We start from the raw sequence: 14345 nt of genomic DNA on the forward strand, positions 1-14345 counted from the left end.
CTGAGAGCCCAGCCCTGACATGAGCTGAGATTAGGAGCACTCTTTTAAAAGGGAGTGCTCCTAATCTCAGCTTGCTACCTGTATAAAAGACACCTGTCCACAGAAGCAATCAATCCGATTCCAATCTCTCCACCATGGCCAAGACCAAAGAGCTGTCCAAGGATGTCAGGGACAAGATTGTAGACCCACACAAGGCTGGAATGGGCTACAAGATCATCGCCAAGCAGCTTGGTGAGAGGGTGACAACAGTTGGTGCAATTATTCGCAAATGGAAGAAACACAAAAAAACCTGTCAATCTCTCTCAGTCTAGGGCTCTGCGCAAGAGCTCACCTTGTGGAGTTTCAATGATCATGAGAAATGTGAGGAATACAGCCCAGAACTACACAGGAGACTCTTGTCAATGATCTCAAAAGCAGCTGGGATCATAGTCACCAAGAAAACAACTGGTAACACACTACACCGTGAAGGTCTGAAATCCTGCAGCACCCGCAAGGTCCCCTTGCTCAAGAAAGCACATGTACAGGTGTCTGAAGTTTGCCAATGAACATGTGAATGATTCAGAGGAGAACTGCATGAAAGTGTTGTGGTAAGAGGAGACCAAAATCAAGCTCTTTGGCATCAACTCAACTCGCCGCGTTGGAGGAGGGAGGAGGAATACTGCGTATGCCCCAAGTACACCATCCCCACTGTCAAACATGGAGGTGAAAACAATATGCTTTGGGGGCGTTTTTCTGCTAAGGGGACAGGACAACTTCACTGCATCAAATGGACGATGGACGGGTCATGTAACGTCAAATCTTGGGTAAGAACTTCCTTCCCTCAGCCAGGGCATGGACAATGGGTCGTGGATGGGTATTCCAGCATGACAATGACCCAAAACACATGGCCAAGGCAATAAAGGAGTGGCTTAAGAAGAAGCACATTAAGGTCCTGGTGTGGCCTAGCCAGTCTCCAGACCTTAATCCCATAGAAAACGTGAGGAGGGAGCTGAAGGTTCGAGTTACCAAACGTCAGCCTCGAAACCTTAATGACTTGGAGAGAATCTGCAAAGAGGAGTGGGACAATAACAATTCTGAGATGTGTGCAAACCTGATGGCCAACTACAAGAAACATCTAACCTCCGATTTCCAACAAGGGTTTTGCCACCAAGTACCAAGTCATGTTTTGAGAAGGGGTCAAATACTTATTTCACTCATTAAAATGCAAATCAATAACTTCTTTGAAATGTGTTTTTCAGGATTTTTTTGCTGTTATTCTGTCTCTCACTGTTAAAATAAACCTACCAACGCTCCGTGTGGCGTTTCATCCGCTCCTAGTCTCTGCTATGCTATAGGCCAGTGTTTCAACTTTTTTCAGTCAAGGCACCCTTTGAAATTATGGACAGGTTTGAGGCATCCCATTCTAAAAAGTAAAAAACTATTCTAATAGTTGTACATAATGCAGCAGCATCCAGGTGATTTATTCTTCCAAAGCAAATACACTTTTGCACACTGGTACGGACTAGTATTCCAAGGTTTCTCTTCTCTCTCGGTTTCTCTCCATCTGTCAGCTAATGTGACCTAATGTGTGCTGCTGGACAAAGGCAGAGGAGGGTCAAACAAGGATTCTGTGGACAGGACAGACATCCTCCTTATCAACTGATCACGTCATTGGTTGTTAGGTTGCCAACGTCTAGAAAGTCGTAATGGTGCATAAGGAAAACATGTGGCTTTGTGCAACTAAAAGGCAGGCTTAATCCACCTGCTGGCTTGCATACAGTTTTTGATAGATTTTTAGGCATTTTGCCAAGGCACCCCTGAAGAAACCTTAAGGCACCCTGGTTGAAAAAGGCTGTTATAGGCTATATAGGACCTTCACAAGGCCAAGTTCAGGTTTGCATTACAAACTTGCATTTAATCATGTATGAATAAATACAGGACTACATTAATCTGTGACTTCGATATCTGCCTAGAGTTTAGCTTAAAAGGGTAAGGGTCAGGGTGGGGGCAAATGTTAATTTAGGGATTAGGTTAGAAATACGGGTTCAGGTTCAAGTGTGGTAATGAATAAATGTTATAGGTGTTCTAAGGGTCAAGTTGAAGAAAATAGGACAAAAATTATGATAGATGCCACTGCTGGCTTATTTTTGAACTTGTATGCTCTGGGGCTGAAACAAGTATGTGCATAACAGGCTTCCAGTCATGTCACATGCACATCCTGTTAAGCAACTTTACAACCAGTACAGTAAAGATCAGGGTGACAGCCCCTGAACTTGCTCTTTCAATAATTCAATCATTAGACGCTAACCACACTGAGACAAGTGTAAAGGCTAGCCTGTATTTGTGGGAGGAGGCTGAGAGGGCTACTTAAGCCTCCTCCTCTGTCAGGTCAGGGCTCGTCGGCGTTTCTGGGTTCAATAGGGGGTGGGGCCTACACGTCACTTCCAGGTCAGCTGCAACATGGTGGCGGTACCTCTCTCGGTGCTTCACCGGGGAGTTCGCCTGTCCACCCACCTGGTCCCCCCTTGGCACCCACATTTATGGGTCTCTGCTTCTCCCGGTGTTTCGCCGACTCCTCTCTCTATCTAATTATCTAACACAGCTCCACGAGGGAGCCATCTCCTTTCTCCCCTTACCAGCTTGATCCAGGGGGGAGCCGCCCGTCCGCTTTCCCGGGTGTCGGGGGGGGGGGGGGGGTGTCCAGCTAGCTGCCTGCTCCTCTCTGCATACGGCACCAAGGGGGGAGTCGCCCGCCTGCTTCTCCCAGCGATTATGCCGGGGGAGGGGGGCCGTCCATCCTTCCTCCACCCACCCTTCTTCCCCTCGGCTGCAGCCAGTCAGGTGCGGCCCGCCCGCTTCTCCCGATGATTATGCCGGGGGAAGGGAGGGGGGCCGTCCATCCATCCTCCACCCACCCTCCTTCCTCCTTCGGCTGCAGCTGGTCAGGTGCTGCCTGCCCTCCCGGCGCTTGTGCGGGAGGGGCGTCTGTACATTACCTCAGACGCCGCCCGCCTCACTCTACATCTTTCATCCAGGTGCCTGCCGGAGCTGTCGGGGCCGCCCGCTTCTCCCGGCACTCGTGCGGGGGGGCGTGGGTCTATTAACGTAGCTGCCGCCCGCTTGTCCATTTCATCCAGGTGCCTGCCAGGGCTGTGGGGGCCTCCCGCTTCTCCCGGCGCTCATAGCAGGGGGGATGGGGGTGGCGTCCATCTATCATCCACGGCTCCATCTGGTCAGCGTGCTGCCTGCCCGCCGGCTTCTCCCGGCTCCCATGGGGGGGGCGTCTATTCATCCATCTGGGTACAATCCCGCATAGTTGGGGGGGGCCCACCGCCCGCTTCTTCCTTTCATCCCTCTGTTCCTGACAGCACCGGGGGGGGGGGGGGGGGGTTGTGCCGTCTGTCCGGTCATCCATCCTCCAACCACCTACTTTCCCTGCAGCCTCATCTGTCTGGGGTGCTGCCCGCCCGCTTCTCCTGGCTCTCATGCCGGGGGGAGGGGGGGGCGCGTCCGTCCATACATCCATTCTCCACCCACCCACTTGCCCGCCAGTTCACCTCCCTGGTACCACGCCGTGCATCGTGGAGGGGGCGCCCGCACGTCTCCCAGTTCTCATGGCCAGGGGTGGAGCTCACCCGACAGCTCACCTCCCGGTATTCACATGGGGCATCATGTGGTGGGGGATCCCCGCACGCCTCCCGGGCTTCCACTGCCTCAGTCACAAGTGTTCATATTGTGGCATTTCGGCCCCAGGATTTCTGTCATAACGTTTCTGTTTAGGCGTTTAGTCTCAGCCCTTGTTTTTCTGTCATGGCGTTTTTTCTATCATAGCGTTTCCTGCCTCAGCATTTCTGTCGTGGCGCTCGGCCCTATTGTTTGTCGCAGCGCTCAGCAATTCTGTCTTAAACGTTCTGCCCAGCATTTTAGTCACAGCGTTTGAGCATTTCGGTCACAGCGTTTCAGCATTTCGGTCACAACGTTTCAGCATTTCTGGCTTAACGTTCTGCCCAGCTTTTCTGTCATAGCGTTCAGCATTTCTCTTTGAATTCTGCCCTAGCATAGCTGTCATAAGCGTTCAGCATTTCCATCGCTGCGTTCTGCCCTAGCATTTCAGGATTTCTGTCACGGCATCTCTGCCCCAGGATTTCTGTCATAGCGGTTTTTTTTTTTCTTTATTCGGTCATGGCATTTTCTGTCATAGTGTTCTGCCCCAGCATTTCTGGCTCAGCGTTCAGGCTCAATTTTTTCTGTCTCGGCATTTCCGTCATAGCGTTTCTGCCCCAGGATTCTGTCTTTGCATTTCTGCCATCAGTATTTCAGTCTCAGCGTTTCTGTCATTGCGTTTCGGTGATGGCATTTCTGCCTTAGCGTTTCTGTCCCAGGATTTCTGTCATCGCGTTTCTGCCTCTGCGTTCTGTCAGAGCGTTTTCTACCCCAGCATTTTCTGTCATGGCATTTCTGCCCCAGGTTTTTCTGTCATCACGTTCCTGTCTCAGCATTTTTGTCATAGCATTTTCTGTCATAGCGTTGTTGTCCTTGTGTTTCTGCCCCAAGATTTCTGTCACAACGTTTCTGCTTCAGTGTTCAGACTCAGTATTTCTCAGAGGGGCATTGTTGTTCAGTCACGGCACATACTCCGGTAGCTGTTTCATCTTCATTGTCTGTCAGGTCTCATTGTTTTTTGTTCATGGTTGTACCTGCGTCAGGTAGCGAGGGCTCACATGTCAGGATCTGTCACATCTACAGATCCATACGGGCTGAGGTTTCGTTTGTTAATGATTGTTGACCACAATCTTCTCGCCCGTATAACATACGTCATACGATGCACGTTCATTCACCACACCTGTACGATTACCCACCACGGTCTGTGGGTACACCAGCCCTGAGTTTTTAGTTAATTACCCGTCTCTGCGCGGCAGGTTACTCGGGCTCATTCATTACTCACACGAGGGGGGGGGTCCATCATCAGGTTCATTCACGTGCAGTGGTCTTGACATTTCTACTCATGTTCTCATACTTAGGTAGGCACAGAGGTACGTTGTTGTTCTCATGTCTTGTTGTCTATTATCTCTCTTGTGCATGTTCTCAGGTTGGGCTGTATTGGCATTCATCATCCCCTTGTTGGTCCTTAAGTGGTAGGTTTGGGCAAACGTCGTCATGATTCTGGATTCCACTCTGGGCTCGGATCTTGTCTACGATGTGGCCTGGAAGACTGCTCAGGGACGTCAGTCCAGTCATCTTTTCCATTCCCCAGCTGGTTCCAGGTAGGGGGTTTCAGTCACTTTGGCTATAACTTTTTTCATGCCATGGGACTTATTTCCCTGGGATGGAGTCTGGCCCTCCTTCCTCGGTTCAGGTTCCAGACTCGGTTGCCAGGTCACAGGCTGAAGCACGACCCGATCGCATCAGGTGGGACCAGTATTCTGTGTCTGGCATGGTTTCTCCATGTTGTCAGTACTTATTGCCATAGTGCATGGTCCTCATCCACCTACTCCATCACATCCTTCAGGTATTTAGCATTTTGAACTCCTATCCGTTGTCCTTTGGCACTCACCCTTGCACTTCCCCATACCAGTATGGCTAGGCAAGGGCTTGGGAGGGGTTTCACTGAGCACTTCACTGGTGTCCGTTTGAAGTTTCGATCTTCTCGGCCATTCATTTTGCAGGGGCTCCTCGAGACAGCAATTGCTCCCCTTCCCCCATGCTTCCTCATTCACAAGCAGTTCATTCTCATGTCTGGGTCGTCTCAGACTTCAGGCTCTGTCCAATCGTTCACGGGACGTTTAGTTGGGTTCTGGGTAGCTTCGCAGGTTCTGTGGGGGTTCTGTCTCATCACCAAGTCAGCAGTCGGGGGGGGGGTTTCCGGTCATAGTTAACACTTTTCGGATATATACTGTTGCCATCCGGGCGCACGCTACTCCTCTGGATGGATTGTTACCTTCCCTTCTTCACCTAAATTTGTGTCTTTTTGCCCTCTTTTCAGGCATACTGACCAGTCAGGCCAAGGCACACCTCTGGCCTTGGTGCTTAGGAGTATCACTTTCTCACTCGAAGACTCTGACTACAAGTGTAAAGGCTAGCCTGTATTTATGGGAGGAGGCTGAGAGGGCTACTTAAGCCTCCTGCTCTGTCAGGCCAGGGCTCATCGGCGTTTCTGGGTTCCCACCCACCCGTTTCCCCCAATCTTCATACATACTCATATTACTTTTTCTTACATTCAGGGTATGCCCTCTTTTCAGGCACACTGACCAGTCAGGCCAAGGCACACCTCAGGCCTTGGTGCTTAGGAGTATCACTTTCTCACTCGAAGACTCTGACTACAAATGAAATTTACAAACAAAAAGACCCTTTCACCAATTTAGAGAGCTAAATTGTGATGGTATTTTGTCAATCACTTCTGATCTGACAAAATATCTATGTGTGTGTCCTGGAGACCTGATTGTATTATTGATCTGTATTACCATCAGTTTAAATTGGTCTGTTACATACATCACTGATCAATTGCATCAATATTTTCAGTCGATCACAAGTGGAGAACAATACCATGTATGTTTAGTAGTTCAATACTGTAGTCAACAGCAAATTGCTTGTTTGCGATTGCTTGTACTAAGATCATTGCAAATTTATATACAAATGGCCATCTTATGGCTTTTGCAGTACGTTATTACATGTACCTTAACGTATGCTGCTCTAAGCCAGCCCATTCATTTTGTATAGACTGCTAATACTCCATATTGCATGTGTAAACAGACCTGTAGTACTTTTTTTTCACCACAGCACAACGCACAGACTCTTTACATCTATGCGTTGTGGTGCTCTGCAGTGCTCTTCACTACAATTAGTTCTGTGCTTCACTATGTGTTGCAGCAACAAATGTTTTACAATGTGTGCTCAGATTTGAAAAGAGCCTTAGGCCTCAATCACACTGGCATTGTCAAACCTGCATTTATATGCATTTAGAGCACATTTCTAAATGCAAGTAATGATTTTTTAATGGTGCCATTCACACTGTGGATTTACCTACTTTTTGGTGTGGTTAGTTTAGCAGTGTTTAGAGAAATCAGAGTTCTGCAAATCCAGAATCTGATTAGATATTCCAAAAGTGACTAAACGTGTCCAAAATGCAGGAACAGCCAAAACATAGGAAACAGTGACCTGGAAAGCATAAAAAATGTTTAAACTTCTCAGATCACCTCTCCTGCTTTTAGAAAAGCTAAACACAGAAGTGCCAGTGAAAATGTAACTGTAGGCTCCTTGCACACAGGCATGTTAAGCTGCAGTGTTCCCGGGAGGGACAGCTAGTCAAAAACATCGTACACACGGGCCAAATATCGTCTGAAATCAGCTGGTACAGTAGAAACCAGTCAACATTTTGCTTGTGTGTACAGGTCCTTGTCTGACTTAAACTAGTCTCACGACCGGCTTCTGTCGAACGAGCATGCTGGAAAACCACAGTCAATAGCTGTGAGCGCTAACCAAAGTGTTCTGTCGGGAGTTAGTACAGTTAGTAGTTAGTACAGAGTTCTTATCAGTGTTGAGCCCGCTGGGTTGAATGAAAAAAAAAAAAAAAAAAAAAAAAACTTACCATATGTGCCAGGCAAAAGTATTCGACAAGATCATAGGTGTGCCAGATGTGCCTGGGCACACCCTAACCACCCCATGCATTACAAAATTTTCCCCACTGATACTGTCCACATTTTAATACACTTTAAAAGGTTTACACATTTACACACACACACACACACACACACACACACACACACACATTTTTGTAAATATTTTATTCTATCTTTTTATGTGACAACACTGAAGAAATGACACTTTGCAACAATGTAAAGTAGTGAGTGTACAGCTTGACTAACAGTGTAAATTTGCTGTCTCCTCAAAATAACTCAACACACAGCCATTAATGTCTAAACCGCTGGCAACAAAAGTGAGTACACCTCCAAGTGAAAATGTCCAAATTGCGTTGTTATTTTAAGGGGACAGCAAATTTACACTGTTATACAAGCTGTACACTCACTACTTTACATTGTAGCAAAATGTCATTTCGTCAGTGTTGTCACATGAAACAATATAATAAAATATTTACAAAAATGTGAACTTTGCGGTGCATACCCTAATGTAATAGGTTGTGCACACCTATGGGCAGGTGGACAGGACTAAACACTGTACCAAGTGGTACTGGCACTTAGGGCCCTGTTCTGATGGGAGCAATGCACTGTACCTAAAAAGCCCAGTGTGTGAGAGGCCTTTAATTTTGTGACTCACATCTTATCCTCCGTCACTTAAGTTTTATCCTATACCTACCATAATATTAAATTATTTTATGTTATTCCAGAATGCATCAAGGTAAAAAACCTTGAGCCTTTACAACCACTTTAACTGGCTGTCAATGATCCCATTAACAATGCTAACTTTCCGCATTCCTTCGAGCATTGAGCCTGCTAAGGTGAACATGATATCATATAGCTGCTCAACATATAACACAACTGTTTCTGGACAGTCAGAGGGTGTCACAGAAAAAGGATCTATGTGAAGACCACATTTCTCAACTTTTTTGCCCTAATAATGCCATTGAACCAGTTTCTTGCGCTAAGAACCAACAGGGCTGATAGAGGAGATATAAACATGCACAGATACCATTGGGATTAAAGTGAACCTTTAAAAAAAACAAAAAAAAAAAAAAAAAAAAAACACACATAGGTTATACTATTGCTGACCTCTTTCTGAAAATGCTAGATGCCTGGCTGTAGGTGGAGCCACTGACTTATTACTAAAAGCACTAACATAGAAAAATAATAATAAGTGCTAAATGAAGACAGGACCACTGTAGGGCGAGTGCATAGAGAAAACAGAGACCAGAGTTAGATATGCAATAGGTACATCTTTTGTGAACCTGCTCTATGAAATAAAAGGCATTATTATGCCCTAAATCTATGTGTTCATAGTCTCACTTGTCACAAGTGGCATTCCAGTTTCACAATCCTTAGTTCCAACCAAATATTTACTTATGTTTTACACAAGTATTGTTTGGCAAAGAGATTTCAGTCCAAAAAGATTATATGGGATTTTTTTGAACAATGGAAAGAAAAGGGCATTATTTATTTATCTCCCAAATGTACATTAAGACATGTAGAACTAGCTTATAAAAAGTGATTTATGGAAAAAGAACAGATACAAACTTCTCAAATGATAGCTTTGTTTCTGCTTGCCACATGTATTATATAGCTATATGTGATACTTACGTAATATCAGCTTACGCTTCCTTTGATCAGAATGAAGGTAGGTGCTGATGTAGAAAACAGCAGGCAGGAAAAGGATGAATATTGAAACTGCAATCACTGGAACAGTGTCCGTGCAGGGCAACGTGCAATTGAATACTCTACTCCAAAGACTACGAGTGCTGTTCATCTGGATTAACAACATTAACAATATATTAATCAGTTTTCACAAACTTAAATAAAAACATACGCAAACCAAAAAAGTGCTGGTAAATAATTAACTTTGAGTAAAATTAAATACACATTTGCAACAAGGGCAGGATAAATTGTATACGGGAAGTAGGCTGGGGTTTAATCACTTCCCCACTCACATCGGTACACCCTCTATTGACCAGAGCAATTTTTACCTTACTGCTATGGACCGGTTTATTCAGAAATAACTTTGTCACTAAAGTGGTAGTAAAGTTAATTTAAAAAATGTGCCCTCCCCCCCCGCAAGTTTAAATCAAAATGTACTAGTATGTACTGCATACTAGTACATTATGAGAGACTTACCTACAAACTCCCAGCGCTGGGCTCCCCAATCCCCAGCGGCTTCCATGTTAACCTGGTCTTCTTTCCGGGTTCCAAATCTTTGGCCACTTGATTGGCCAGTATGCGGTGACGTCACTCCCACACATGCACACAGGAGTCACTTTGCCATGGCATGCAGTAAATGCGGTCTGAGATGCGCATTTGAGGCCCAGATCGCATTACTGCTGACAGACAGGGGGGGGACTCTTATGACAGAATAGACTTCTAGGGTTTCTTCTGTTATAAAAACCCTGCATGATAGTGGATTTTGGCAAGCAGGCATTTACCACTCGCCGACCACAATTCGTTTAACCACTTGACCACTGGGCACTTAAACCCCCTTCCTAACCAGACCAATTTTCAGCTTTCGGTGCTCTCACACTTTGAATGACAATTACTCAGTCATACAATACTGTACCCATATGAAATTTTTGTCCTTTTTTTCACACAAATAGAGCTTTCTTTTGGTGGTATTTAATCACCGTTGGGTTTTTTATTTTTTGCGCTATAAAAGAAAAAAGACTGAAAATTTGGTAAAAAAATGAATTTTTCTTTGTGTCTGTTATAAAATTTAGCAAATTAGTAATTTTTCTTTGTAAATTTTGGCCAAAATTTATACTGCTACATATCTTTGGTAAAAATAAGTACAACTTGGTGTATATTATTTGGTCTTTGTGAATGTTAGAGAGTCCAAATGCTATGGTGCCAATATCTGAAAATTGATCACACCTGAAGTACTGACGGCCTATCTAATTTCTTGAGACCCTAACATGCCAGAAAAGTACAAATACCCCCCAAATGACCCCTATTTGGAAAGAAGACATTCCAAGGTATTTAGAAAGATGCATGGTGAGTTTTTTTGAAATTGTCATCTTTTCCCACAATTCTTTGCAAAATCAAGATTTTTTTTTTTCTTTTTTTTTTTTCACAAAATTGTCATATTAGCAGGTTATTTCTCACACACAGCATATGCATACCACAAATTACACCCCAAAACACATTCTGCTATTACTCCCGAGTATGGCGATACCACATGTGTGAGACTTTTACACAGCGTGGCCACATACAGAGGCCCAACATGCACGGAGCACCTCCAGGCGTTCTGGAGCACCCAGGCCAATTCTTATATTTCTCTCCTACATGTAAAAATAATAATTTATTTGCTAGAAAATTACATAGAACCCCAAAACATTATATATATATTTTTTTTAGCAAAGACCCTAGAGAATACAATGGCAGTTGTTGCAACTTTTTATCTCGCACCGTATTTGCGCAGCAATTTTTCGAACGCTTTTTTTTGGAAAAAAAACAGTTTTGTGCTTTAAAAAAAAATAAAACAGTAAAGTTAGCCCAATGTTTTTGCATAATGTGAAAGATGAAGTTACGCCGAGTAAATAGATACCTAACATGTCACCCTTCAAAATTGCACACTCTTGTGGAATGGTGCCAAACGTCGCTACTTAAAAATCTCCATAGGTGACGCTTTAAAATTTTTTACTGGTTACATGTTTTGAGTTACAGAGGAGGTCTAGGGCCAAAATTATTGCTCTCGCTCTAACGTTCGCAGTGATACCTCACATGTGTGGTTTGATCACCGTTTTCATATGTGGGCGGGACTTACGTATGTGTTCGCTTCTGCATGTGAGCACACGAATGTGGGCGCTTTAAACATTTTTTTTTTTTTTTTTTATTGTTTATTTTACTTTATTTATTTTAGTTTGACACTTTTTCCCCCCCAAAAAAATTTTTGATCACTTTTATTTCTATTACAAGGAATGTAAACATCCTTGTAATAGGAATATGGCATGACAGGTCCTCTTTACAGTGACATATGGGGTCAATAAGACCCCACATCTCACCTCTAGGCTGGGAAGCCTGAAATTAAAAAAAAAAAAAAAACGATCTTGGCTTCGATCGTAGCGGTGAGTCGTAGAAGCACCGGAGGGTGGCGGGAAGGGGGGGGCGTCCCCTCTCGCCTCCCGTAAGAACGATCAAGCAGTGGAACAGCCGCTATGATCATTCTTATGGTGTAGGGAATCGCCGGCTGAAAAAGCTGATATCTGAATGATGCCTGTAGCTGCACCCATCATTCAGATATCCCCGCTCAAAGTCAAGGACGTTGTATGACTGTGGGCGGGAACTGGTTAAAAATTGCGGGGTATTGCAGAGTATTGCGGAGTAGTGCAGGGTATATTGCTGGGTATATTGCAGAGTATTGCGGGGTATAATGCAGAGTATTGCGGGGTATAATGCAGAGTATTGCGGGGTATAATGCAGAAGTATTGCGGGGTATAATGCAGAGTATTGCGGGGTATTTATGCAGAGTATTGCGGGGTATTTATGCAGAGTATTGCGGGGTATAATGCAGAGTATTGCGGGGTATTTATGCAGAGTATTGCGGGGTATATTGCAGAGTATTGCGGGGTATAATGCAAGAGTATTGCGGGGTATGAATGCAGAGTATTGCGGGGTATAATGCAGAGTATTGCGGGGTATAATGCAGAGTATTGCGGGGTATTTATGCAGAGTATTGCGGGGTATAATGCAGAGTATTGCGGGGTATAATGCAGAGTATTGCGGGGTATAATGCAGAGTATTGCGGGGTATTTATGCAGAGTATTGCGGGGTATATGCAGAGTATTGCGGGTATAATGCAGAGTATTGCGGGGTATAATGCAGAGTATTGCGGGGTATAATGCAGAGTATTGCGGGGTATAATGCAGAGTATTGCGGGGTATTTATGCAGAGTATTGCGGGGTATAATGCAGAGTATTGCGGGGTATAATGCAGAGTATTGCGGGGTATAATGCAGAGTATTGCGGGGTATAATGCAGAGTATTGCGGGGTATTATGCAGAGTATTGCGGGGTATAATGCAGAGTATTGCGGGGTATAATGCAGAGTATTGCGGGGTATAATGCAGAGTATTGCGGGGTATAATGCAGAGTATTGCGGGGTATAATGCAGAGTATTGCGGGGTATAATGCAGAGTATTGCGGGGTATAATGCAGAGTATTGCGGGGTATATTGCAGAGTATTGCGGGGTATATTGCAGAGTATTGCGGGGTATAATGCAGAGTATTGCGGGGTATAATGCAGAGTATTGCGGGGTATAATGCAGAGTATTGCGGGGTTCGGGTGCAGAGTATTGCGGGGTATAATGCAGAGTATTGCGGGGTATAATGCAGAGTATTGCGGGGTATAATGCAGAGTATTGCGGGGTATTACGCAGAGTATTGCGGGGTATTACGCAGAGTATTGCGGGGTATTACGCAGAGTATTGCGGGGTATTACGCAGAGTATTGCGGGGTATTACGCAGAGTATTGCGGGGTATTACGCAGAGTATTGCGGGGATGGCTGAGCATGGAGGGATGGATGGATGTGACTGCAATTGTCACTGAGCACCGCTGTGAGCACTACACATACAGCCCACAGCGGTGCTGCCATCCGATCCCTCCCCCTCTCCCCTCACATTGTACCGATCGGTACAGAGAGGGGAGGGAGGAACCGGCGTCATGACATGACGCCGGTCTGTTGACATGTGATCGCTCCGTCATTTGACGGAGCGATCACATGGTAAACGGCCGCGATTAGCGGCCGTTTACCGTGATCCGTGATGCGCCGGGTCCTCTGGACCCGGCGGTCACGGAAGTTCTCGGGTGCGCGCCCCAGGGGGCGCGCGAGAGCAGTATTCTGGGAGGACGTCCCAGGGACGTCCACCCAGAACTAGCCGACCGCGCTGTAGACGTCTTTCGACTATGGCCCGGTCGGCAAGTGGTTAAATACATTGCGGTTTGCAAGTTGTTTACTGGGATTATGGCTGAAGATATTGGCAATAAGCCAGGTACCGTTTCTTTCACCAGGCGGCTGGCTTTCCGACAACAAAAATTTGAGAGCTGGTTCTCAAATTTTCTGACAACAAAATCCTTTTGTCGGAAATTCCGATCGTGTGTACACAATTCCAACGCACAAAATTCCATGTATGCTCGGGATTAAGCAGAAGAGCCAAACTGGCTATTGAACTTCATTTTTCTCGGCTCATTGTACGTGACCGCGTTCTTGACGTTCAGAACCGTGCGACCGTGTGCATGCAAGACAAGTTTGAGCCAACATCCGTCGGAAATAAATCACAGGATTTCGTTGTCGGAATGTCCGATCGTGTGTACGGGGCATTAGTCTTATGCCACAGACGCTCAAGAGCACAGCTATGTTGAGAGGAGAGAAGGGTTGAAGTGGCAAAGGTTTCTACGGGTGATGGTTAGGTGATGAGAGAGAGAGAGAGAGAGAGAGAGAGAGAGAGAGGGGGGGAGAGAGAGAGAGAGAGAGAGAGGGGGGGAGAGAGAGAGAGAGAGAGAGGGGGGGAGAGAGAGAGAGAGAGAGGGGGGGGAGAGAGAGGGGGGGGAGAGAGAGAGAGGGGGGGAGAGAGAGAGAGAGAGAGAGAGGGGGGGAGAGAGAGAGAGAGGGGGGAGAGAGAGAGAGGGGGGGGGAGAGAGAGAGAGAGAGAGGGGGGGGGGAGAGAGAGAGAGAGAGAGAGAGGGGGGGGGGAGAGAGAGAGAGAGGGGGGAGAGA

The 14345-nt window shown here is 45.9% G+C and overlaps 1 protein-coding gene across 2 annotated transcripts in view; it reads right to left on the minus strand.

Moving 5' to 3' along the window:
• Nucleotides 1-14345, minus strand: part of OSTM1 (osteoclastogenesis associated transmembrane protein 1) — a 52031-nt gene that overhangs the window by 13956 nt on the left and 23730 nt on the right. For both annotated transcript variants that reach the window (XM_073627037.1, XM_073627036.1), the window contains one exon: nt 9228-9393. In XM_073627037.1, the coding sequence (XP_073483138.1) occupies nt 9228-9393 (166 nt within the window). The remainder of the gene's footprint in view (nt 1-9227; nt 9394-14345) is intronic.

This window comes from Aquarana catesbeiana, linkage group LG04, assembly GCF_042186555.1.
Source record: "Aquarana catesbeiana isolate 2022-GZ linkage group LG04, ASM4218655v1, whole genome shotgun sequence".
Classification (NCBI taxonomy): Eukaryota; Metazoa; Chordata; class Amphibia; order Anura; family Ranidae; genus Aquarana; species Aquarana catesbeiana.